Source organism: Rhea pennata, chromosome 2, assembly GCF_028389875.1.
Source record: "Rhea pennata isolate bPtePen1 chromosome 2, bPtePen1.pri, whole genome shotgun sequence".
Taxonomy (NCBI): Eukaryota; Metazoa; Chordata; class Aves; order Rheiformes; family Rheidae; genus Rhea; species Rhea pennata.
In genome coordinates this window covers 114,671,654-114,698,858 of record NC_084664.1, presented here as the reverse complement: position 1 = coordinate 114,698,858, position 27,205 = coordinate 114,671,654, and the positions used below count along the sequence as shown (strand labels likewise).

The 27,205-nt window shown below is 45.2% G+C and overlaps 1 protein-coding gene across 2 annotated transcripts in view; it reads right to left on the bottom strand.

Moving 5' to 3' along the window:
• Positions 1 to 1,409: 1,409 nt before the first annotated feature.
• CABLES1 (Cdk5 and Abl enzyme substrate 1) overlaps positions 1,410 to 27,205 on the bottom strand; it is a 64,334-nt gene continuing 38,538 nt past the window's right edge. For both annotated transcript variants that reach the window (XM_062570219.1, XM_062570220.1), the window contains 7 exons: positions 25,542 to 25,619; positions 16,938 to 17,037; positions 15,342 to 15,498; positions 14,308 to 14,411; positions 5,579 to 5,685; positions 4,441 to 4,648; positions 1,410 to 2,643 (listed from right to left, as the gene is read on the bottom strand). In XM_062570219.1, coding sequence (XP_062426203.1) covers positions 2,503 to 2,643; positions 4,441 to 4,648; positions 5,579 to 5,685; positions 14,308 to 14,411; positions 15,342 to 15,498; positions 16,938 to 17,037; positions 25,542 to 25,619 — 895 coding nt within the window. In that variant the 3' untranslated portion in view covers positions 1,410 to 2,502. The remainder of the gene's footprint in view (positions 2,644 to 4,440; positions 4,649 to 5,578; positions 5,686 to 14,307; positions 14,412 to 15,341; positions 15,499 to 16,937; positions 17,038 to 25,541; positions 25,620 to 27,205) is intronic.

Here is a 27,205-nt window from a genome sequence, read left to right as displayed (position 1 = left end):
GGCGAACAATCAGCATGTGGGTTTTTTTGTTTGCTTGTTTGGTACAGATTTCCTTGATCACATCAGCCAGAATTTTCCCAGGGCTGGGGAAAAAGAAGGGGGCAAATACTGCCTGTTGTCCTAACCCTAATAGTACTGACCAAGCTTTGTGCTTTGACATTTAGCATCATATGGCTTTACGTACGTTCCTACGTGAACAGTGCAACATCATCACCATTGTGTTTACTCCACATTCAAACCGTAACTGAACGTGACTCCGAAACCCTTCCCTGCCCCCAAAACAACAACAGCGAAAAGCAGGAAGCCTCCAGCAACCCGATTTCACCCCAGAAATCTGTGTAAACTGTACATCAGGGTTGGGTAGCAGCACAGAAGACGAAGACGTGGCAGCATCGTGGCAGCAAGAGCGGCTCTAGAGACGACTGCAAGACTCATTCTTTAGTCCGTATCTCGCACCCACTATCGCTTTTTCCCTGCAATACTATAAAGCAACACTAAAATATGAGTCCAGGATAAAACGCAGAAGCCTTTCCGGAAAGGCAAAGCTTCCCTTTAGCTCTATGGGGTCACTATTGGGAACAGCGCTCTGCCGCTACAAGCGAATTTTGAACGGATCGCACGTGGTTTTGGCGGAAAAGGCGGCTGGAGGGAGAGCAAGCGCATCAGCCGACCTCCCCTTTGTCCTGACACGCTTTGCGTTGCCTTTCCAGAGCCTGCGGAGCAGTCATACACAGGCATTTCCCGTGCTAGAGCTTGAAAGTGTCAAAGCTAGTAAAGAAACCAGACGTTTCCTGGCCTAACTGAAGGAAATAATAAAAACCGATTAAAACAAAAGCAAAAGAAAGTAAGCACTGGTGTGTTTGCATCCTCTGCTATGTCCCACTGCTCTACCTCCTGCTCACAAGCCCTTTGCACACGCTGAGCAAAAGCACTCCCAGGCTGAGGGACGTAGGGCTGCAGCTGAAACCTCAGGGCTGAGACGACGACGACGGTATTATTTTTTAATACCATGAATGTAAGTGTTGGCCTTCAGTGGGGCTGTGTGGGGCATGTTCAGGGCAAGGCTTGTTCAGTGAATCAGCATAGGAGGAGGTTGGACGTGGGTGTAAGGTCGCAGAATAAACCCAGTTTAATAGTGGCCTCAAGCACGGCACTGGCGTAGTGTATATACCATCACAGAGTTTGGATGAAAGTCTCCAACTTTTTTTTTTTTTTTTTCAAGGTGTCCAGTCAGAACCATGGAAGCTGCAGGAAGTTTACTGTAAACCTCCAGTACTGAAATGTCTAAAGGAACTGAGCCTTAACTCAGATGGTCGTTGATTTTAAGTTTTGCAAAGTCAATTATAGTTTAAAAACAAAACAAAACAACAAGAGCTTATGTCCCTGCTGTCGGAGCCTTAAGACACCTGTTATACTGCTGAGCCCTACTCTTTTTTATTTTTTTTTAAAATAAAACACTGTTTTAAGATACAGCACAATAAATGTGCTTATTATGCACTCTAACATAGAGCACAGAAATACAACACTACAGAGTGCAAGTCTAACCATCTCCACAGTGGGAAAAGTGCGAAGGTTAAAAATATGCATGTGGCTTAACACAAGACATTTTTAAAAAACACGACATGGAAATCTCGTACTAATGCTTTCCACTTTATCACAAACACGAGTGAAAACTTATGGTCAGTTGCTGATTTTTTCTCTCGTAGTAGTAGTGTAACCCTTTCAAAGGTAAAACGTTGGAAAGATCAGAGAATTAAAAAGAAAAAAAATGTCCAAAAATGTTCCCATTTACCACTTTTCCAGTAGTTACGTTTTTTTTTTAAGCAGTAAACACGTAAGGTCACCTTGATCTTCACCATCAGTAAGCGATATACTCTGAAACCACGAAGCCAGCCACCCGGCCTGAGACCAGTTCAGCGGCACACACGCGCGCGCGCACACACACACACACACATATGCACACAAGCACCCCACGGGAAAAAGTGCACTTTCAATTGCTGATACAAAAATAGATTGGCACATTCTTTTTGACACAGTGAAGATATCCTCTTTAAAAGCTTTTCCGCAACGTTAAGAAGTCCTCGTGTAAGTCGCAGCAGGTCGGTAGAAAAAGCACTAGGAGAATGCACTCGAGTGGGCTCTTGGGGTTCGTGTGATGGGGACGGGGGGGGGGCAACGGAGGCTGCCCTTTAAACTTCTCTATGTCTGATTCAGGTAACCAACTTTTACATCAGTAGTCCCCACAGGTAGGGTCAGTTCCCACCCAGTTTCAGCAAACGTTAACCAACATCTCTGTCTTCAGAGAAAATACGTAAATCTGTCAAAGCTGAGAGTCTTAAGTCAGCGCAGTGTTTCCTATATGTTGTTGGAAAAACGGTTTTGGAGAGAAAAAGAGAGTGAGTGAAGTGTTACAAGTCTGCTTTTGTGTTTCCAGTAGTAACTGCAGCTCCCCAGAGCTACGTGGACGCGCTCCGGAGCCCCTTCTCGGCCGGGCGGCCAGCGCTAGGAGGTCTGCAGCAAGCGTCTGTAGTGCGGCATCACTTCGTGCTCCGGCAGGTGGAGCGCAAACTCCAAGGCCACCAGCACCGGGAACTCGAAGGCGATCAGCTCGCGCCGGTTCAGTCGGAACCTCTCTTCCAGTTTCTGCAACAACAGCCATGTTAAAAAAAAAAAAAAAAGAAGTCTCCGTGAATGACTTTCTAGTAGTTTCTTGCAGACGACATTATTCAAGACATTTAAGTAAATAGGTGTGCACTGCTCTCACTAAACCTCTGCCTTGCTGAATTTGCATGGCTCTAACTGGAGAAAATTAGAGTTGTGGCTTTCTCCTCCTATCTCTGACCGAGCCTTTCTAGATACGCAAAATCAGATAGCATCAGCACTGGCATACTCTGCTGCTTATTCAGAACTGATGATCTTTCCTTACTACCACTTTACTCAGCAAGATGCTTCTTTCTAACTGATCTGAATGGGCTAAGTGGCAGCTTATGACCGTATAATGTTACGTTGCTTTGTGCTCCCCCTTCCTTCTACTGGTCAGTAGGTGATAAACTACTGGGCTGAATCAGATAGACTGATTTCCTACTGGAAACGCGGTTTATAAAGTTCAGCTGGACATGCTATTTCTCCTATTTTACTCATTCCATTTCTGGTAGACATGTCTTTTAATGATCATAGCAATTACCAATGCAGGAAGAGGAAACACCTAGCTTCATGAGCATACATCAAAATCCCTCGTGTAGTGGAATACAAACTTCTTGCAAATGCTCACAAAATTCATACTCCATCTGTAATCACAAATTTTCTTCTCAGCATTAGAATGTGTTAGACCCTCCTATTGGGGAAATCAGTCCCACGACAATTAGAGCTATTTGATTTTATTGATGCCTCAGAGGCAAAAGGTGTCACCTGCAACAATTTTAAGAACAGTAAGTAAAAAACTCTACTATCCTCAAGGGTGAGGAGATGGGTCTCATAGTTGGCTTTCTGCTGTAACGTACTAAATCTCCCATGTATTCTGCTATTTTCACCAGATTTGTATACTAGAAGGCAGCAGCCAGCTGTATGGGGATATTTTTCCCTCACCCTTCTCTTCTTATGGCCTCCCTGGCTTGCAGCTTCTCTCCCCACTGGGTCTAATGAAAAGCTCAGGGTGTCTTAAGGACGGACGAATATCTCAGGGTAGCAAGAGAAGTCTGATCTTCAGCTCCCACCCATTATTTTTTCTGTATTTTTTGAGATTATTCTAACAAACTGACTGTCAAACCATTTCTGTGACTGTGGCATAAAGGTATGAATCCACTTCTGCTCCCCAGTCAACTTCTCATGTCTCTTGAACTAAGCAGAGTTTGGTTGTAGCCAAGCACCCAGCTGCCTGTCCAATTTTCTCTAAGATACATGAGATATTGCCATTTTAGTGCTTGCAACTGCATTAGGGAATTGCATTCCCCTTCCTCTTTTAACCCTTTAATGTGGTGAGGGTAGAAGACCAAACACCTTACTCCACAGAAGGCAAGTCACGGTAAAGTGTTCTCATGGAAGCAAGGTCCTATGCCCAAAAGCTTAATGTGAGGAATGAAATCCTATTACACTTTCCAAATTAATATCTGCATTTACCTTTCAAAGGAGAGTCCTTAACGGCTCTTAAAAAATATATTAAGGGAAAATGAATGCCCTGAAGGTTAACTTATGACTTGTATCAGGTAAGACAATATCTTGACACTACGCTGTTCAGTGTCACCAAGCAAGCTCCTCACTCCTCTGTAGAGACATTGGTCACTACCACTTCCACATAAATGTATAATAAAGGAAAGTAGTTAGCTGGCTGAACAGCTGGAACCTAGAGGAGAGCCAAAACCACTGATAAGCAGGCTTGTTCAAGCCACATGCTGGCACATCTTGTGGAAGAAACACTTCTCGTAGAAGCCTAGGTGTACGTACGTCTATAAGATGCTTGACTTCATGTTTTCTGAGGTCACTGCCGATTTTGGCCGCTAAGAGAACACAAGCTCCAGCACAGAGCTTTCTGTTCTGCTTGTTCAGCTTGCCCTTGAGCGCAAGCTTCTCGAAGTACACGAAGGCCATGGCCACGGTGGGCTCTTCGAAACCACATTCTTCTTGAGCAAGCTTGCGCATTTCTCTCTTCAAGCTGCGTAAAGAGACCAGACAAGGATGCTGTGAGTTGCATGTTAAAGCCTTTCTTGTTTCACCACAAGAGTCGCTCCTTCAGAGATGTCTGCTTAGTCAAGTGGAGGGGAAAAGAAAGATGTAATTTACTGGGCAAATGTCCTTACACTCTGTTTTGGGGATTACATTTCAACTTCACTCTCACCCCCAATAAACAGCTGTAAGAAACTAGAGAAGCAACTAAGAAGTTTCGTTGCATTCAATAGAAAGATTTCATCAGAAGTCTTAAGCTTCATACAATTTATTTAGTAACAGCAGCTTTACTGCCTGTGATCTATAAGCAGCTTTACTGTTGGTTATATTTGGTCAAATTCAAATTAACAGTCCCTCAATGTGCTACAGAATTCTCTAGGTAACAAACACAGATCAGTATCCTGCTGGACACCTCTGTCTGAGGAGTCAAACGAAGTTATCATTACTTCAGCAAAGAAGTAGGTCTAGCCTGCTCCACTGGAAACATTGATGAAATATTACAACTTTACTGTGGAGATGACCACTTGTTTTGTTTCTTGTTGTGCTCTCTGAAAAGGCAAAAAAAATATTCAACATTTCTCTTTCTTCATCTCTTTTTAAGCTATGTACCATAAGCTCAGAGACATTTTTGTGGTTTTTTTTCTAGGTCTTACAGTAGAGCCCCCACTCAGTTTGCATTCTCATCCCTTCATATATTGTGTTTTACACCTGACTGGTACATGGTTGAACACATTTCCTTATTTTGCTTACTCAGGCCACTAATCAGAGTAATCATCTGACTTATTCAACACCTCCACAGGTGACTGTTCTCAGAAAACTGAGCAATATTTTGCTTCTCTTCACTTACAATAAACAACAAGTGCACTGAAATGCGAGGTAGCTGCATCACGTTGCAGCCATATCAGGCTTTGCAACGTACCTTCGTATTTTACTGAGGGTTAACTTGATGTGAGGGAACTTCTCCTTAAAGGTCTCATTCATGTCCTTCTTGAGATCTGATGGCTTCACATAGTCAATGACTGTGGTCTGTAACAGATCAGCCAAGAGAAAATGATTTTTGCAGTTTGTAGCCAACACAACCACTCAGTACCACGCTCCCCGCTGCTGAAAAGGAATACCCAAAATGTGTTGGTCCTAACGTTTTGAGATAGGGAAAAGTTAAGTCTGACTTGGTAATAATTTCCTGTCAGAACAAGCGACCTGAAATCTGGAAAGACCGTTCAGCACAAGCCCCAAACAGCATGTGCCTTGTGAGGAGCCCTCCAAATATGAATGAGTTTAAGCTAAGTGTAGGTGGATAAAACCTAGCTGAGGAGTCTTGTTAAACCAAAACAAGTCACTACAGTAATTGATCCGACAACCAGATTTTGTGTGTGGCAATAAGTGGAAACATATTGCCAGTTTCTTTCAAACTGATTAAGGAAACCTCTGGTACAAATTCTTCAGTATTAATATACATTTGTAATAAAATAGGCACCGAGCCTAAGTGGCGGGTATTTCAATTTAATGCAAGATACAAAACCCATCAGCCGAACAACAAGCAAACCCTTGCTTTGGGAACGTGCCAGTTCTCCTCCTGCGGCTCTTCTGCCCCTCGGAAAGAAGCGGAGAAGACCCCTGACTTCGGCAGCCCACAGACAACCTGGTCCCGAGGCACGCGGCGCCTGGCCAGCTTCTAGTGTGGACGGGGGGAGAGCAGGCTGAAGTGTGGTGGGCGTCCACCACAGGCACATCCTGTGCTGCCAGCTCCTAGCGGTGAGCCGGTGGGTGCCTCCCGTATGGATTACATATCCTGCACTCTCCTTCCGGTAAAACAATGTTTTCCTTTCAAATTTCTGTTTATGATTCTCCTGTGTCATGGCAAAGGGCTGCTACCCCAGACAACAAGAGGCGGAAAGAGATGGGCGAAACGCTTGCCGCGCGTTGCGCCTTTTCAGGAGCCTGAGCCTCCTCGCTGCGTTATCTCCTTCCGGGAATCTGAAACCGCCAGAAGGACCGAGCGCAAGCCCTTGCAGTTTGAGGATAATTAAAATAGTGCACGGATTCGTCTGGGGGGGGGAAGGAAATGGCTTGGGACAACTGCAGGCAAGCAGTCACATGCTTGGCTGCATCAGAAACGAGCAAGGAGGGGAGCAAAACACTATTATTTTTTCCTGTACTTTGTTTAGAAGCCATGATACTGAAGCCAGGGATAATTATAGGAATGTAAAAGAAAGCAGAACATACCCCCCCCAATAACATACAGCAGTGTTTGAGGTAGATGGATGCTGTAATGAAGAGAAAATGCGACCTCTTGCCACAGGGCACTGGTTTGGTCATGCACACATTTTAAATGTGGGCTGACTGGCACCCTGCTGTGCAACATGAGCACCATCGCCTGAGCAACGTGAGGACCATCACCCGTGCAACATGAGGACCATCGCCTGTGCAACACGAGCACCATCGCCTGTGCAACGTGAGGACCATCTCCTGCACAACGTGAGGACCATTACCTGTGCAATGCAAGGATCATGGCCTGTGCAACGTGAGGACCATCTCCTGCACAACGTGAGGACCATCACCTGTGCAATGCAAGGATCATCACCTGTGCAACGTGAGGACCATCTCCTGCACAACGTGAAGACCATCACCTGTGCAATGCAAGGATCATCACCTGTGCAACGTGAGGACCATCGCCTGTGCAATGCAAGGATCATCGCCTGTGCAACGTGAGGACCATCGCCTGTGCAACATGAGCACCATTGCCTGTGCAACACGAGGACCATCACCTGTGCAACATGAGGACCATCGCCTGTGCAACATGAGCACCATCACCTGTGCAACGTGAGGACCATCTCCCGCGCAACGTGAGGACCATCACCTGTGCAATGCAAGGATCATCGCCTGTGCAACGTGAGGACCATCGCCTGTGCACAGCTGCACCCTGGCGGGGACCCCTGCGTGCCACGTGCAGCCCCATGACTGCCTGCTGCTGCCTCAAGGAACAGGGAGGAACGCGTGCAAGCTCCCCCCAAGACGCTGCCGCTTCCTGCTAGTCAAGTCTTTGCCGTGCGAGTCCCGCTAAGGAGATCCAGATGAGAGCTCGCGCACGCTGCGCCTGACTCGCGCAGCAGCTGCGTGACGCCAGCACGTTCGAACGTGGCAGCTCCCAGGCAGCCGTCTCCTCCCGCGGCGCCGCGCCGCACTCCTGAGCTAACCGTCCTCCTTCGCCGCAGAAGCACCCGTGCAAGCCCCTCGCCTCCCGCCTGCCTGGGTGCCGCGGCCTTGCCGGTAGCCACCCCAGCGCCCCGACTTGCCTCCGAGCCGCGGGACGGCGCTTCCCCGGCCTGCGTGTGCAGCGTGCGTGGAGAGTCAGAGGGCAAAAAAAGAAGAAAAAGGGAAAAGGAAGAAAAAGAAGAGAGATCAACTCAGTTACCTCTTCTGCTCCGTTTCAGACAAGGCTTCCAGCACCTTGTTTGCTCTACCGATGCGAGTGAAGTAGGAGGCATAGGAACCTATGCAGAAAAGCAGGCTCCAAGGGTCCCCGTCCATCCGTCCGTCCATGCAGCCTCCTGCTGTACTTCGCCAGGGCGGGAGCCTCCGCACCTGCGCGTGGCTCAGCGCGGAGCACGGACCCACTCCTCCCCGTGAGGAAGAAAAGCAGACGGACCGGAGGAAAATCTCTGCATGCGCGAGAAACCCGCCAGGGCCCGCTGAGACCTCGCTGGCGACATGGGAGCGCCGTGACCTAACCTAGCCCTATGCCGCCGTCTCGCCTGCTCAGCGCCTACTTGTCTTTTCCCCTCTCCACTTTAGACCATCTCTCACGGCTCTTGAGTTGTCTGAGAGTCGCAGACGAAGCTGCCGCGTGGAGGAGAAGACACTACCGTATGCAGCGGGGATTTTTTCTTCTGCCTGGAATAATTCTGGTAGCGTCTGTATAGCAGCGCTGCCCAACACCGCTGCTCCAAATTTTATGAAGAGTCTGCAAATATTTCCCTAAAAGGAGCACGGCACGTTTCTAGGCCGAACGCGCTTTACCTTATTACCTCTAACGCCGTCCTCTGGGGCCGGCGTTCTGCACCTCTGGAGCAGCCGGACGCACGGCGGAGGCGCGGGGAAGTACCGGCCGACAGCTCTACCGCGCCAGTCCCCAGCGTCTCTGACCCCTGCCATCCACAAGGGTCTTGTTCCTCACGGCTTATTCGCACAAAACACATTTCACTTCAGTATTCAGAAACACTCCTTGGGGAGCTCGGTTCGTGTTCTCCGTATACAAAGCTGTCTACGCGTATTTTAGCTCTGCGACGGAAGTCGCAAGACAAATGAACCCCTTGATATGTGGTAGCGGACAGATGCCCGGTTGGCGTGACGGATGCCGGGGCTGAAGTCTGCGCCCTGCACGCTTTTTGCAGCACTGGCAGTTTTGAACTTGGAGGTTAGCTTGTGTGTTATTCATAAGCATTTTTAAGCAGCTGCTTTCTCATAGGAAAAGCTGTATATAGAGTTTCATAAATAGGGGAGGAGGGAGGATGCCTGATATGATTGGGAAGACTGCCAAGATGAAATATTGTTGAAAATAAATCCTACTTTGGCATGCTACCAGTTAAAGAGGATCTAGTTTTGGATGGCTCTATCTCCCTCCTAAGAAGGATGAATAAAATCAGAATAAAACACAGGAATGAAATCAAAGTTCTATAACAGCATCTTTGCAGGTGTCATTACCGCGAATCTACTCCGTACCAAACAGGCAGAAGACTTGTATGTTTAATAGAAACACAATGACAAGTCATCAGCTGCACGGCAGGCGAAAAGATGTCCATGGACTCTCCCCTTGTCTGTGCAACGCTGCCTGGCTACGCTGAGGTGACTACCTGTGCTGCTGGAAACTGTCAGTAGCCTAATGCATATGCTTACGTCTAAGGATGCCTGTGCACGGGGAATTCTCTTAGGGCAGAGGCTTAAAGTAATGAAGCAAAATTGGAGCGAAAACCTCCTTAATATAAAAATTAAACAAAAGGACAAGGAAGACTAAAAGATGATGCTTCCATTGTTTAAAAACTATTAACATCCAAGGACCCGAGAGTGAAATATTCAGAATTTCACAAGCAAAGAATCTCAAAACTGCCTCTCTGAATTAAAGTACATGGAACGACACCAGCTTATTTTATAGAGTTGACATGCTGAACTCCTTCTCAATTAATACATATGAATCACTGTTACAAAATACGTTTAGCGGAGTCTCAGTCAGATACAGCATCAAACGCACACGGCACGGAATATCTACCACCGCTGTGGTCCTCTGCTCTGTGACTCCTGGCCACGAGATCAGCAGGCGGAAAAGGAGCATCCGGGGGACGCTGCTGGAGAAGCAGTGCTAGGAAGGTGGTGACGGCACCGGAGGGTGTCCGCAGTAGCAGAGGACTCCTGACCTCGCAGCACCTCGTGAAAGGCCGTACGGGGGAGCGAGGGACCGAAGGCACTCGGGTCATCATGCAGAGTCTGGTTAGATTAAGGGGACTGGGCAGCGAGCACTTCTGATTTCAAAACCGCCCTGCACCACTGCTATTTGCTAATGCATTTACTCCATCTACTAACGCATTCACTGCATTTACCAACGCAGACCGGCTGTGCTTGACGCTGGCGCTGGGCTTGGCAAGCGCAGCCCACTCTGAGGAAACTGCAGACTTCTGCAACATGCTTTTTTGCAGGTGGCATACAGATGCCAATTTATTTTGACATTTTGACATGAATACACTGAAATTGTCATTAAGTACCAAAACCAGTTTTCAAGTGCATCTCCTGGGCACAGCTGGATGGACAGTGCAGGGATGTTATTACAGAAGAGTCACTCAGGTGCAAGATGCTACTAAACTGAGTTTTTTTACCCTTCTGCAAGTTTTGGCAGTATGTACCTGTGTTTTTATGTCACTGACAGAAACAGGGCTGCGTGGGTCAGGCGGGTGTGTGCTGCAGAGTGAGTTTTCTCCCCCTGCACGGAACGGATTTGTTTCTGCTCGCACGAGTGCAAGCACACCAGCGAGACCCCGAAGAGTCTGCACGTACACAAGTCGCCATGAGAGTCCTGCGAAGGAGCTACTGTTCTGTCGGACATATAGTGGGAGTTCCTGCCCCAGAGAGACTTAGGAATCTGCAAGAATTCCTATTTTAGCACTATCAGCCAGGAAGACATCTGTTAAGCATGACATGATGTTTCCCTCCCCTCCCTCCAGCATGAAATTCTTCTCCCTCTTACTGTTTATATTGTGGTAGAGATTGTAGACTCTCCTACAAAGACAACCTAAAGTGAAATAATTTCTCTGGGGCAGACCAGAATTTAAATATGACTAATACAATTAACAGATGCTGCAGGGTTTGTGTTGGAAAATTATTTCAGTTGCCTTTTCTGAATCGTTCCCTGTCAGGCTGTTCGTATCACTTTTTGAAACGCTACAAGGAAGTTTACTTTTTAAAGCTAGGAACTTCACTGCCGAAAGAGGCCAAACCAAACGCCATTCCCCTTCCCCCCAGCTATCTTTGTGGAGGAAGCTCAGCAAAGAGCTGAGGACTTGCGGTAAAAAACTTCTGCAAGTCCCGACTAATTCAGCTGTGTAAAACTGTAAGAAAATAAAGCCAATGCAAGTGATAAGAAACTTGGGCTCCAAGCAGCACGTCGCACAGGCTGCAGCGCTAACTGCACGTATTTCAGAGTAAAAACCAAAGAAGGACCAGAAACGCTGTGTGTCCTATACCTCGTGATAAAGCCTGCAGTATTTACGGACGCAAAATCCACAAGGATCTCAGCAGAGTTTTACCGGGGGAGGGGGGGGAATCCTGGCCCGAGGTAGCTCGCTGCGGCTGCAGAAGGAGCCTCCTGCATGTCCTACACCACTTGTTCCTATTCTTGTCACACACCTTCCCCCTATTAACTGCTCTCTGCATCCATAAGGCGGGGAAAAGAAAAAAATATATATATATCTCCGGGCTTGCAGCTGCCAAGCGCTAATGCGAAATGCAGCCAAGTAACGAAACTTTAATTACAAACTGCAGCTCTCCACTCACAACAAAACATTCAGTGCTGTCATCAAAGCCACTCTCAGCTGCTCCAGCGCGGGTGAGAAGTAATAATTAAAGCTATATTCTGTTCAGGACCACAGATTGGCTTCAGTCTGCATACAGGAGCCCTAAATCTCTGCGGTCATTTTGCAGAGGGCTGTTAAAATGAAGATGGCTGCGCACGCTCTGGGAAAAAAGCCACAGGTTTCTCTCTGCCCTCGGACTGCAATTTGCCTTAATTGCAGCTTCCGCCGATTTTTATATTCCTTAAAGAAAATGACTTCAAATTGCAGTCTACTATGCTGCTGTTCACGCTGCTGTGAACGGCGGGGAGAGAGACCACCAGCCGAGTCAGGAAAGGATAAAACTGATGTGAGTAAAGTCGCCTGTGTAGCCAATATTAACCTGCTGTTAACCAGCTCAATGCATAAGCTCGCCTTACTTGCAGGCCAGGTTTCAAAGTCCTGTTTAAACCCAAGAGCTCCGAGCGCACTGCAACACTGCTCCCCTCCCCCCCCCCATCTAAAGGGGGCATCAGTGCAAAGGGAAATTTCCCAGCACGGCAGCGGGGGACACGTACCCACTCTTCAGCTTCTTGAAAAGCTGCGTAACTCCTACGTCGCCTCGTAGCTAGACTGCTTCACCCACGGGCAGGCCAGATCCTTGGACCCCGGATGAGAGAGCCCCTGGCACGGCCCCGTTATTCCCACCAATGTAAGAAACACAGCACTTAATTTCCTCGAGCCCTCGCTGAGACTAAGGCAGCGCGGGAGTACTGACGGCTGGAAGTCAAGCCCAGGCAAAAAAACAGAATGCGAAACAAGACATTTCTCCAGATACAACAGTAGCTGACTCAGAGAAAATGAAAAAGCAGGAAGACCTCTCTCTATGCCTTTCTGGAAGATATAGTCTAGACAATCAATGACATTGATTTTAATAATTACCCCTGAAGTCCATTTCCCCCCTTAAAAATACCTAGTCGTATCTCTCCCACAGTGGAAACCCCCAGCCAGCTCCTTACTGCGACGACAGTTCAAATGCGGACCTCAAAATACTGCGGTTACCTGAAGCTGGCCCAAGCAAGCAAAAGAGAGGCATCAGACACCTGCCCCGGGGAGGAGATGGGGCGTGCGGAAAGCCCTCCTGGCTGCCTCATTCTGCCTCACCCCACTGCGTCCACCTCAATGCCAATTTGCAAAGACATCGAAGACTTCAGGCGATCTTAGAGGACTCCGATTTGCAGTTTAACGAAGGCTGGAAACACAACGACTACTGCTAAAACTGTGCTCACTTTGGAGGCCAGTTAAGTTTAACAGCTTTTTTTTTGTTTGAAGGAAGACAGTGCCACGTCCATAACAACAACCATGTTAAAAGCTAACAAATATTCTCCGGAGCAGGCGTATCTGCCTAAAGGCAGGCACTTTGTGGGTTGCCAGCCAAAAATTACTTGCTAATTCTAAAAGTAAAACTGGCTGAGTGTAAGCAGAAGGGAGTCTCAATTTGTCACTCAAACACTTAACCCCGATGCAGCTACAGAGCTCAGTGGAGCTTTCTGAGCAACACACACAAAATTCCTGCCAGTAGGATCAATGTGACTCCACATGAAGCACAAAAAATACACTTTTTTGAAGAGGGAGCACTTGAGAAAACTATTATCAAATAAAGACCAGGGTGAGGGGCAGAAGAGAACCTATAAGGGCTGTATCTTTACATACATCAATAATTTCTTAACTAGTATCTTCATGGCCTGTTCCAGCTTAAAAGCAGCCATGAATAACATTTTGGGCCATTTATTTTATCAGCATTTCAAATCCTATCCTATCTGTGTATAGATAAAAGTATAAGTCATCATATTGAAAAAAGAATGAGCTTTTTCCCAACTACTTTCCCACTACTTCAGATACGTAACTCAGATAGATATGTGCTAACATGCTTATGATTACACTACATCTTGCAATATTTCTGCCAGAAAAGTATGCTGAATTTTAAAGACTTGGTGCAACTAATAAAAGGCTACAGACTCCTCACCACACAAAATATTGAGATAGAGCTCATATAAAGGCACAATCCTGAGTCTGTACTATACAGTTATGAGCACTGGATATGGTGAAAAATATATATGCTTTGCCAGTAATTGCTGCAATTAAAGGAAGGACTGTTCCACGGCAAAATAAATATTTGGGAAACAAAGACTCTACTAGACACTGAAGTTCTGTTCTGATGAATGAATGATAAGCATCAAAACACAACGCAATTTCAAGACTTTAAAAAAACCCTCATGGGTATCCTCCCATTTTGTAAGACATGCCAATTAGAGGAAGTAAAAATTTTCCTCTGAATGAAAGAGAATGAATGCATTGTTCGAACAAGCCTTTCATCTAAAACTTTTATGAAGTAGCGCAGTAATAAAAGCATTTACTTTTGCAATACCTTCATGAGTTTGTTTTTGCATGTCCCAGTAAGTAACTGGCATTTAGCACAAAGTATTCCAAACAGCTGTTATTAGCAGATTAAAAAAAAAATCTTCTTAAAATAGGGCCAAATGCAACTCAGCATTCTAGATATTGTTAGCAAAATTGATCTATGGTACAGCTAGGTTTGCATACCACTTACCATATATGAAGGGAATATTAAAACCCGCTTATGTTTGCCACATGGCCATTGGGGATCGTCTAGAAGATTTGGGTCATATTCAACATAGTCCCCCAGGTCACTACCTATAAAACAATTGTATATGTAAGAATGGAATTAATTGCATCAGGAAATCTCTAGGCTTAACATAAATGGCAAAAAAGTTCACAGATAATGCACAAAATGATTGTCATGCAGGGTTTCTGAAAGAGTTTAAAGATTTTGAATATCCCAACTCTAACTCTTTCAATAATAATATAATTTGCAAAGATAAAGAGAACCTACAGCTTACGAATTATCTGGTAACTGTGAACTTGGGGCTTAGAGAACTGCAAAAGGGGTACATCTAGAAAACGGCAAAATTATATGTAACTCCATAAACAAGCCCAAGGCTTTAAGTCTGTCACATTAATGTGATTCCATACATCCTGCCATGCCCAGATGAGAGGGAAGTGAGCGGGAAAGTGCTTCTGACTTTTAATCCCAGCAACAAGTTTTCATCTGTTTATGCAAATGCTTTCACTTATTGCAATTAACATGCCAAAATATCCCAAGCACGTAGGGCTTCAGCAAACGTTTTGTGCCCAGTTGTGCAAACACAGCTCTTCCCACCCTAATAAAGGTCACGAGTACGATTTATGCTTTCGGCTTACGACTGTCGTGCTGCCACTGTATATTTTCCGTAGCAAGGCAAGGCACCGACGAGTCGTGCGACGCCGGGCACACAAGGAGGTGCGCCGGCCGCCGTCAGCGGCTGGTAAGCTGACCACGCACCAGTGATTTTGCTTACCTAACTTCCCATGAGCTGCAAGCCAGCTTGGCTAAACAAGCACAGAACAAGGGCGCAAAAGGCGTTCCAAGATTTGTAGGAAGTACGACATCAGCTAGAGACTATATTCGGCCTAATTTAAGCAAAAAAGGGGTAAAACGTGGCGTAACTCCACCAAATTCCTTCCCGATAACTGCCTATCACAAGGGTAGGCAAGGATATTAAAACAAGCTGCTTAATGAGCTACCTGCATCAATGCTCCCCTGGGTGCTGTTAGCTCTCGCCAAAGACAGGCTACGATGGCTTGCGTTGCGGAACTGGGAGAAGGACGAGGTGGAGTCTATCGTGTTCCTCCGTGCTCCCAGAGCATTCGTTGGAAACAGGAACTGCGTGTAAGACACAGTCTAGAAAGAAATTCAAGATGGACAGAGAGTTACTCTCAGCGCAACACGATTCATTTGGTGCATCCCCATTTGAAGCAAGGGAAGCCAAAGTGTGACGACTTTTTTTTTTTTTTTTTTTAGATTTGACGGTTAGGCACAGATGAACATCAGTCTCCTACGTTTGCTGCAGTGTAGTCAGTTCATCTGTGCACAGAAGCTTTTGCAAATGCATTCATATCTTAAACAAAATAAAACAGCAAACACACACACACAAACTGTAATACACAGGATTTATAAAAACTCAAGGAGCACACTTAGAAGTATTCCAGTTTGGTCCTGTTTTTCACTGGGCTTTCTCTGAGCAGATTTCACTCTCCTGCACATATCAACTACAGGCAAATCAACTTCGACACTACTTGAACTTGAGCACTTTCTCTGCTATTTTTCTCCTTTAGGACTTTTGGGGGTCATATGTGAGGTACTAGTCTACAGTAAACATTGCTGGAGATCATCTGCTACCTACCAACATGGACTAGGTTTGAATGAATAACTTGTGACAAAAATATGTTTAAAGGATGTACCAATTTTCTACTTGCCCATTTGGACAAAAGTAGATTATGCCTTACTTCTTATAGGTTTACTTTCCAAAATACCATAACATTGAAGAAAAAAATGAGTCTCAGACCCTAGACTGATTCATGAGCAGATCAGAACATGTATCACATAAAAGATGTGAGCTTTAACTTATATATAAGTGGGTAGATTGTCCTCAAGAATTTACAGCCAATGGTCTGGCCTGTCACTTGTTTAGGTGAGCATTGACCTGGGACCTTAAAACAAATAAATGACAGGAGATTGGATGAACAAACTGTAAAAAACAGATCAGGGTTTCAGCCAAAAGGTTTTCATTTATTAATAAAATTGTCTCTTTTCTATATATTTGCTTAAAATGAATCAATTTCCCTGAAGATTCATAATTACTTTTTCTATTCAAATGAATACACTCATAGATTTTGAAATACTCATCACGTTTGTACTAGTGTGTTCCTGCTCTTTTGGACAAATACACTGTTAACTCAAATTCATCTTATTAAATAAAATTGAAAGAAAATAAAATTGTACTTTAAACTATTACCAGAAATTATTTTCAAGCTGCTGTCAATATATGCTGCAGTGATACACTAGAGCCAGGGGAATGCTGTGCGATTCAGTAATGCTTTACAGACTCAGATGTTGTCAGAGGCAGATTTCTTCAGGGAAACAGAGTGGCTGGCTTGGACTGCTTGGACAGTCCTCTTGCATTCCTGCTGATTTTATTTATAGGTTTTACATACTGTGCTTTAACTATTGTGTTGCACTATACATCGTAATTTATTTTCGTGTTTATATCTGTCATCAGTTACATCATGTTTTTGCCTTATTTCATAAAATCAGCAGACAGGGAACTGAAGCATTCCTACCTTCCCATCCGCTCCCAGCTCCACGCCTTCAAGACCAATGATTTCTTTCAGACACACTCCTGCAGCGTGGCACTGACGTCCACCATCCAACTTCACATCCCTGGAGAACAAAAAACCAGAGCTCAGTACCCTTTTCTTATGAGAAGCAGAAAACACCTCTTAATACACATGCCTTAAGTACCTTCCACCACATAAAGCTGAAATAAAGTAACAACAATAATCCAAACATATTAATGCAAAGTATTGACCAGACAACTTTTCCTGCAGGCAGTGCTATGCTGTTTAAAATACTTCATAGCTGTAAGTTACATAAAAGCCCTACTTCTTACCAGATTGCACGTCATCTTCAACTCATGGTGCAAAAATCAGTTTCTAATAACTGGTTGCGTTGGACAGGATTTGGAAGTAGGAGGGAAGTGGGAATCATATAAACTTCAGGTAAGACCCAGTGACCTAGTTTATACATTTTAAATCCATCTAATGAATAACCTACCCCTCCAGAGCAAATGTCTATGTTTCCCTACGTTGCCGGTACAGAGAAAGAGCTGCCTCGGAAAGCTGACGGGGGGAATTCCTGCTCGCCTAAGCACAGAGGGTGTTTAAAGCTGAGTGAAGAGGCTCTGCTCCTTGAGGCCGTCAGGAGGAATCCAGCTTTCCTTCTATCATCGCCGGACGGAAACTTGGCTATCTATTTTCAGAGGACTGATCCATATGACATTTTACACTTAAAGTTAAATGACATGCCTAAGAGAATCAGGCTGTAGCCCATGCTTTAGCCTCATAATCAGGATGACAGTGAAGATAAAAAAAAAGACTGTAAGTGAATTTATCTTCCACAAATGATGACTCTGTACAGCTCTGGAAAATTTATCTTGTGATATTTTGCTGGCTGATTTCCACTTAGGTCCGAGAGCATTCTCAACTCCGTGTCTGCAATTTGAATTAAGCATATGCTTAACCATCTCTAGTTGAGTAAGGTTTTGTTTAGCCTCATTCCAGTATCATTTCTAGGTGTGCGTGATCCAAGTGATTTCAACAGCAACAACAACTTCAATTTGCTCAGATTAAAGTTATAAGTGTTCTCAAATGCTTCACTGAACCATGGCCTGCAAGTTTTTAACTAACGCCCGCAGTTGCTGCGTGAGAGGTGCTGACAGCCTCGTCTTTCCTCGTGCAACTTTGGAGAGCCCAGAAGGCTTCTGAGAGCCAGCGAGGCAAGGGTGCGGACGTGCCGTGGCTTTGCTAGCCGCAAAGCGGGGAGCTGCGCCCGGGAAGCAGTCGGGACGGCTGTTGGGGTACGGCCAGCACGGAAAGGGCTGGCTACCCGGGAGCAGAAACCTCCGCCGCCAAGTGCTCCAAGACTCAACCCCTACGTGGTGCCACGGTCAACAGGCTCCATGGAGGAGGGACTGTAGGGAGGAAAAGTCAAACGCTAGGTTTGTTATTCAGATTACCTATAGCACCGAGGAGTTATGTAAACCAATATCCACTAGTAAAAGGTGTTTAAAAACACGTAATAGAAAAGATAATCCTTGCCAAAGAGGCCATTAAGTGAAGAAAATTTACTTCTTTTCCTCACTTTTGATTTTCCTGGGCTCTACTTTCCAAAAGCACTTTTTTTTTTTTTTTTTTGAACAAAAATTTCAAGGGATTTGAGCAGATGCTAAAAAGTTAAAATAAATCACGGTAACTTAATTTTACAACCTTCACTGAATTTGAGCAGGGAAAGCTTAAGGAAATTAAAAGACCCGGATGACATTTCTTTAGGAGACAAAAAAATAGAGCCCATTTTCCTACAGACTTTGGGGAGTTATCCTGGTTTACACGCGTGTCATATTGAATATTCTATTCATGCATCTCATTTCCAAAAAGCATGTTGCTGAGAGGTGTTATAAACCACACTCACAGTTAAGCATATCATTTTGGTTGTCTGAGACTGAGAAAAGAAGAAAGTTTCTTCCCCTTAATACATTTCAGAGTTTTTCTGCAACTGCACTGCGTAACTTTACCTGGAGTATCGAATAAACAAGAATAAAAACAGGAAATCTCACCCTGTGCTTTTTATTAGTCAAGCATGGATTAACAGAATATAAATTGGATATTATTAGCTTTGGAAGTATAACATTTCTTTAATGAATCAAACGTATGTTTTGACGTGATCTATAAAGCCCCATGCAAGACTCCTGCTGGGCGCTTGCTCTTTAAATGACAGCAACAGTTGAGCACTTTAACCTGTGAATAATTTAGGAGCTGATTAAATATTAAAAGGATTTCTAGATATATTAAAAAAAAAAACCTTCTACTTATTGCAAAAAGAATCTGGTTTACTGTTACTTAGAGATGTGATTTTTTGTGTCTGTATTTTAGTGATTCCTAACTGTTAGGATTTACTCCACAAGCAATGAGACATCAGGAGAAAACTCTGTTCTCATTCTTCACTGGAAGCAATTTGTACTGGAAGCGGGGACAAGGAAAACAACAGCCCTGGAAGGGACGTGCTGCCAGCCAGCCCAGCAGCGTCTCTCCCGCTGGCATCGCTGATTAAGGCTGCCTGCTTTCACTGATCTCTGTTTTCAGCTCCAAACTGCCTCCGGGATTGCTAGAGCAACAACTCTATCTGCAGTTTACAGGGAAAGGAGGTGGAGAAGCCGGTGCAAAGACTCCTCCAACGGGCCAGTATCCTCCTTCTCCTCTCTATTCAGGTGTCAGCATGTCAGCTCCTGTCTTGATGTTCTGCCCGACATGGAGAAAAAGCTCAAACTTTAAACCCTATTACCTTTTGGGGAGGGATTCATGAACCTCACCGAAAAGGAAAAAAAAGAAAAAAAAAAAAAAAAGAGAGAAAAGAAAAGCAATAAAGCAACGGTGGCTTTATAAAATTATTTAGCTTGAAATGTCGTGTTGTGTGGGAACAATCTAGATTTACCTGCCTTTCTGTAAAGCGAATATGCACTTGTTTGTGGTTTTTGTTCTGTCTGGGAGTGAGCAGGGTACTGAGCAGATGCAAGGAATGGGGGCACGTAAAGAAAAGCAGGGAGATTTCAGTCCCTTGTTATATGCGGAAAATAGATAGTTATTCTTCCCAAAGTCTATGGAATGATAAATGCTCAGGAAATGTGCTCAAGGTCAGTGACTTAATCAAAACTGTCTTGTGTATAGAAATCCACTGGGGGAGAGGAACGGCGAGGAACTCGGCGACGAGTCGGACGGACATGATAGCGGTATCCTGCTTGGCTGGGTGCCCGTTTCTGCTACACACAGGGCAATTTTGACGCTCTCATCTCTCCTTCAAGCACTTCCCGGTTTCCACGTGCACTGTAACGCCCGTTACCCGACCTGCCAAACTAACAGACCGCGCGTGGGACAAGTCCACCTCCTCGCCGCGCACGCCTCATTTTGCACAGCGCGGAGACGGCCGGCGCCCGGCCCACCGACCCGCCGACCACGGGGGCCACGCGTCGCGAGCCGGGAGGACAGTACTGAAAAGGCCTCCGTCTCGGCCGCGCTGAACTCATCGGTGCTCCCACCCAGCACTTCAATTCAGTGACACGAAGAATAAAATGTAAGGTGAGTTGGCCAGTTTTATAGGGACGTGCACTATTCAGTGCTCTGGATTTTCCTGTTCTTTCGCACACCGCCTCCAGCACCACTGACATTCACTTCTGCTCCGATGACCGAGAGCTGAAGCTAAAGTGAGCCATTCCCATGTCAAATCTGTGTGGCACCACCAGCTTTGCTCCTGCTTCTGGTTTTTCTTAGATTAATCTCCTTTACAGAAACAGAAGCTCTCAACAGTTTCATAGAACAACACAAAATAATATAAAAGCATAATAAATTCACTGATTTCAATCAGTGAATGAACATAAATGCTCAGTATGTCTTATTAACAAGAAACCTAAAGAAATCTCTTTTCAAAAACACGTTTTTAAATTAAGAAGCGTAATAATGTCTGCCAAAGAAAAAAAATAACAGAACTACACAACCAACTAATTTCACTACCTTTCTTCTTGGTGGAAAAGACAACATGATAATCTTCTCCTCCTTTTTAATACTGCTAAAAATGGCTGACCTGCACGATCATCTCCTTTTTAGAAAACTTTTAGGCACCTTCAAATATTTAATGAAAACTAGATTGTTCTCGGTTTCATGCATGCATATGCAGGACCTTGTGAAGGTTACTGTGTCCTGCGGGCCACGTGGGACTACTTGACTGGTGCCTGCAGATTAGGCTTGCCAGTGTGGTACTGCCTCCTTGGAAACTCTAGGAGAAATGGTGCCTAAAACCACTGAATTCCCACGCCAAGTCCGTATAGGCAGTGGAGAATAGGCCGGAAACTTCTTACACCATATTATGGAGGAAATATAGCTCTACTTTATTAGGTTACACTTAGAAATGGCTAATATCCCGTTTATCTTTCTGATCCTCAACTCCTGTTTCCAATGGTTTCAATCCAATCCACCTCAAGGCAATCTCCAACTAAATAATTTCTTTTAATCTTGTGTCACCCATCCAAAAACAGCTGGGCTTGAGTGGGCTGCCCCAACGCAGATCCCTTCTGAGGGTCTAGTGGAGGCCAGTGCACATGCGTATGCATGCGTGGTGAGCTAGCGTGTGATGGGCTTGCTCTTTGCCAGAGACCTGGAGCGTTTCTCGCTCTCGCTTTGGAAGAGAAACCATTCCAAGGCTCAGCTCCATTTACTGCCAGCTTCGCCCACCACAACCCGCCTTTCAGCGAAGGAGGTGTGCGCCACAGTGACAGGAGAGACGCAAGGTGCACCTCTGATAACAGTAATTACTGTCCTTGCTCTGCCAATCTGCAGAACCAGACAGGAATTACTTCTCATCTGCTGCTAGGAAGAATAGAGCGGATGCTGAACCAGAAATCCAGTTCCAATACCCATTACAAAGTAGCTCTTTTAGCCATTGGAGGACTGTATTTAAATAACAAAGAGGAACTCAAAAAAATAGTATTAGATTTACATTATGTATGATGCTTACAATTTGTTAGTACTAAGAAAGAATACTGTAGTGTCAGCATGCATATACAGCATAGTATCAGTGAATGGTGAGCAAAGAGCAGAGAAACAATTTTTATAAAGCACAAGCATCTTCTCCATGGTAAAAAAGGTGTAGTCATGGCTGCATTTTCTGTTGCATCTGTTTCATTTGTAAACATTACTGCAAAATCTCTGTGTTATAACAGAACCAAGTGTTTTATGGGTAAACAAGACTTTGTTCAGCAGAAAAATGCAGATCACGAATACCCTGTAGCCACTAACAACATTTCTAGTAAATTTAGAGTTAATAAGTGCTCAACTGATTCTGCAGTACCACCAGCCCATGACAGTACCTGAATTGCCTGAGCACTAAACTATGCCTCACTCAATGACTTTATATTTCATTTAAACCAAACCACACCCAAAGATCCCAAACAGTTTGCAATACGATCGGTGCGGCTGGATCCTCTAGGTGCTATAGATGATCCTGCAGTTTAATCTTCTTTACACTGCTTTCACCTGGAAACCTCTGCTCTTACAACTGCTTTGGTGGTCTAGATGTGGGGTAAAAAGGCAGCTCTGGTCCTGCATATTACCCTACTATTGGCCACAGAGACAGGGGAAGCTGCACCTGCTGTCATGCCATGAGCAAAGATGTAGGCAATCGTAATGTATTCAGTCCTGGAGAGCAAAAATTTTGGCTCAGATCCACAGAAGTAGCTTGCTTGCAGTGATTTCAGCCAGAGATAATGCATCTCAAGACCTTTCTGAATCTAGATTTTAATTCCCTCCTTGCTTGCACAAAAACATTATAAGCTAAAATGTTAGGTTTCCATCTGACATCAGTTGGGGCAAAACTGTGAGGACAAAAAATTCTAGAGATTATTTCTGTTCATGACTTTTTCTCTCTCCAGAATATTACTGTTTGGTTTAACTTTTCACTTCTCTTCAGCAAAACAGAGCAAACTAGAGAAAAGAATTTCCCTGGTGCATGATATCCTTCTTAGCCCCAGCACCTACAACCAGGTGGGCCTTCTGAAACAGCAGGTAAAAATACCTGTCATTTATTGCTGGCAACTTTGGCACTGCTCTGGAGTACGTTTTCTTTCAAAATCCTTCCATGTGCCGCTCTGGTGAGCCTGTAGCTGCCTGACTGCAAGCAGCAAGGGAGGAGGATACAGGAAAGGCCAAGAGAAGCTCAGATTTCATCTTCTCATACTTGAATGGCTCTCCTCTCTGCAGCCCCTGATGCACATTTGCATGTGTACAACCATGTAACACCACAGTCTGGGGAAGATTCTTGCTATTATGGTTTGAGCTCAGCTCAAGAGCTGGGTAGGAGAAGGCCACAGCCTTGAGTATGCGTCTTGAACGCAGTTAATAAGTGGGCGATGCTGCCCCGTCAATCCCGGCCAAGCAGGCAGAGCTCTGCTGCGCTTGCAGGAACCGCTTTTCAGACAGGTTTTAGAAATGGGTCTCCTAGCACAGTTTAGCTTTATCCAGCCCGGATACAGTAGAGCTCTTCTGTGCTGTCTACAATGTAATGGGGACTGGCAGCCACCCCAAAACCCAGCTGTGCTTTGTGGTTTCCTCGCTGGCCCAGAGCCTGTGAGTCCAAGCAGAGCTGGAGAAGCAGCAGCAACTCTGCTGCGCGCTCCTGTCACACCAAGTATTTCTCTGCTGCATGCACAAGCAGCCCCCTCCTCTGTTTTGACTGTGGACATGGACAAAGTGGACGATTTGTCCACTGGACGATTTGTTTCTTTTCCTAAAGTGTTCAGAAATGTTATTGAACATGAACTAGTCAGGACATCCTCCCCATGGACAGATGAATTAGAAACCCAGGAATCAACAGAAAGCAAAGTTAAAGGATGCTGTCACTACAGACTTTTGAAAGTGTCTCTGCTCCCCCACCCCCTGCTCCACATCCAAAATGTCTAACGAAGCAAGCACACACTGTGCAGCCTGAACAGTGTGACTACAGTTTATGCTATACTGCCTCGACTGTTCTTTGCACCAGCTGTTCCTGGAAGGAGGCACCATTTAACTGTGCCTCTCTTCCTCTGATGCTCTAGAAGAAAGACACAGGGCATTTTTTAAATCTTGGCGTTTTAACAAAGGGAACTGAGCTGGACTGTTGAGTACTGGCACTTTCCACCCTCTCATCCCATGCCCTTCTTGCGATGCAAGCACAGTACAAGACATTACATGTTGAAATAATATTTAGGTTTGCAGCTGGGCTCGTTACTGCTGTAATTTAGAAGATATAACCAGCCATCAGCCTTTCAGAATACATTCAATTTTCAATAAAGTGGCAATTTCCAGAGGGCAGTGACCATAAATGAATGACAGTACACCAAAGAAGAAAGAATAACGCTGATAGTCTGTCAAGAATTTGCCTGATGTGTCCTTCCCATTTAATTAAGGGAAATATTTTACTGTAGGAGACAGGAGAGCAAGTCAACTTTCCCACGAGATACCTCTTTCCTTTGTACATTAAAAATAATCTCTCTTTGCTTTGAATTGCTGATGCATGAGCAGCTTTTGGCAAATAATTCTCCAGAATTAAATAAATGGCTGAAAACAGTGAGCCAAATTCATCCTTTACATGCTGGATTAGCTTGACTCAAGATGATTCATGAGTCTTACTCAAACCCACCCCGTTCTACCAGCCGAGTATTTCCCCCAAATTTTGCAAACACAGCTGCCTCCAGACTCCGGTTTGCTGCTTTTCCCTGTAGGGGCTGAGGCAACACTGACCAAAGGCAACTCACAGCTCCTTGGCGAGTGGGCAAGCTCGTGGGCAGCCAAGGTGGCCACCACCTCCTCTGCTGCCCTGGGCTGCGGCGGCGCTGCCCTTCCTTCCCTTGCCCTGTGCTTCTGAACGCGCCTGCAGCAAGCCGGGCCCCGAGACCACGCTTCCTAGCTGCATCGAACGTCTTTCACTTCTGCGGTCCCACTGCGACAGCAAAAAGCTTTCCCGGGCTTTGGAAAGCCGCTTCAGTGCAAATAAACCCTATGGGTAACACAAGTCAGTGCAGCTCCGCGGAAGGTGCTTACACCAACTACGACTCTGCATGGCATTATTTCCAAAGAAACCAGGCAGCATTGAAAACTGTTTTCAGTAACTCAATGACCTGAGAGATAGCTAAAAGGACAAAAAAACGTTATATAAATACCTATAAGTGAATTACAACAAAAATTATGTTTAGATTCAATCATTTCTCTATAGTAGTGGAAAAACACACCATAGCACTGTCAGCGCAGGAGATCAGAAAGTTAAGACTGTTTATAAAATAAAACTTATGCTGTCTAGAATACTTGCTTCGTCAAAAAAAGAGTCAAGCCAGAAGAAACAAAAAACAGTGCATTTTTCAAGAACGTTGATGGGAAAGGTTCTCCTACTTAATAATCAAAGATACAAGAACACAAATAAATAAATTGGGGACTCAAAACTGTAGTTTTAACCTGGTAATGTCCCACAAGGCAAGCACATTTATCTTTTCTCAGAGCAGATATTTAAAAGCATTAACCTCTGTCATGCTGTTACTCAGTTCTACATGCACATCCAGAAAGACTACATAGTATGTGTATAAATATACATACCCGACTTGGGTACAGTCTCGATATGGCAGCACTGAAAATATGCTACAGAAGGATCTTCTGCTGCTGATAAGGACTATTCTAAAATACAAAAGAAAATAAAAAAAAATCAAAGACTATAATTTAAAAATCCCACCACAATATGCAAAGCAACAGACGTTATCATTGAGGAATTTATAATGAAAGATTTCTACCATCGACAATTTCTCTCCCCTCTTTTTAACATGTGAACATTTTCATCTCACAAATAAGGTACTGCACAACTGGATCTTTACAGAAATGCTGAAGGCTGTGCCTTACATTACACAGCTAGCAAGTCGTGCAGTGCCATCCCCTGTAAGGTTTTCTAAGAAGAAAATATTGAATACATTCTACTTGTAATCCAGACTAGATGTTTTTCTAAAAGCCCTATTGAAAGAGTGTCCATCAGGAGACACGAGCAGTTGTTCTGATAACTGTCAGCTATGCCTAAACCAAACCAAAAAAAACCCAGCAGCACCCCTGGCTGATCCACCCCAACAATTGACTGTGATGAACCCCAGCTGATCCGCCCCAACAAGCAGCTGTGATGCACCCCTAGCTGATCCACCCCAACAACCGACTGCGATGCACCCCCGGCTGATCCACCCCACCAATCGACTGTGATGAACCCCAGCTGACTCACCCCAACAAGCAGCTGTGATGCACCCCTAGCTGATCCACCCCAACAACCGACTGTGATGAACCCCAGCTGATCCACCCCAACAAGCAGCTGTGATGCACCCCTAGCTGATCCACCCCAACACCGACTGCGATGCACCCCCGGCTGATCCACCCCACCAATCGACTGTGATGAACCCCAGCTGACTCACCCCAACAAGCAGCTGTGATGCACCCCTAGCTGATCCACCCCAACAACCGACTGTGATGAACCCCAGCTGATCCACCCCAACAAGCAGCTGTGATGCACCCCCTGCTGACCCACCCCAACAACAGACTGTGATGCACCCCAGCTGACCCACCCCAACAAGCAGCTGTGATGCACGCCCAGCTGACCCACCCTCAACAACCAACTGTGACGCACCCCCAGCTGACCCACCCCAAGAAGCAGCTGCGATGCACCCCCAGCCCCTCAGCTGACCCACCCCAACAAGCGGCTGTGACACACACCACAGCTGTGTAGCTGACACTGAGCCTGCATTTTTTGGACTCCAACTGCCAGCTACTGATCATGACCTTTCTCTGCTAAACCAAAGGACACCCTTGATTTTCAACTTTCTGTTCCTGAAGTAGATGGATTCCTGGATCAAGTCAAAGTTCATTATTATCATAAGCTTTCAGATCCCTCCACTGTCTTCCTGGTCCTCTGGTCCTTCCTTGAATTTTCTCCATCTTTTCCATCATCTTTCATGGCCTATGGGCACTATCACTGGACTCAGTAGCTGCACAGACGTCAGGTATAAACGTCATATAAGCTTTGGTCTCACCTTTAAGGTCAGCAAGTAGCCCTGACAGTTCAGAGCTGATCTCAGAACCCAGGCTACTCTTACAGAAAACATTCTGTGTTTCTCAGCCAGCCTCCAAATCTCAGCATCATCTGCAAAGTCACCGTGTGACATTTAATCAAGTCCCTTAGAGCAGCCTACCCATTTTACATCCACACTATTACTTTTCGCCACCAAGCTCTG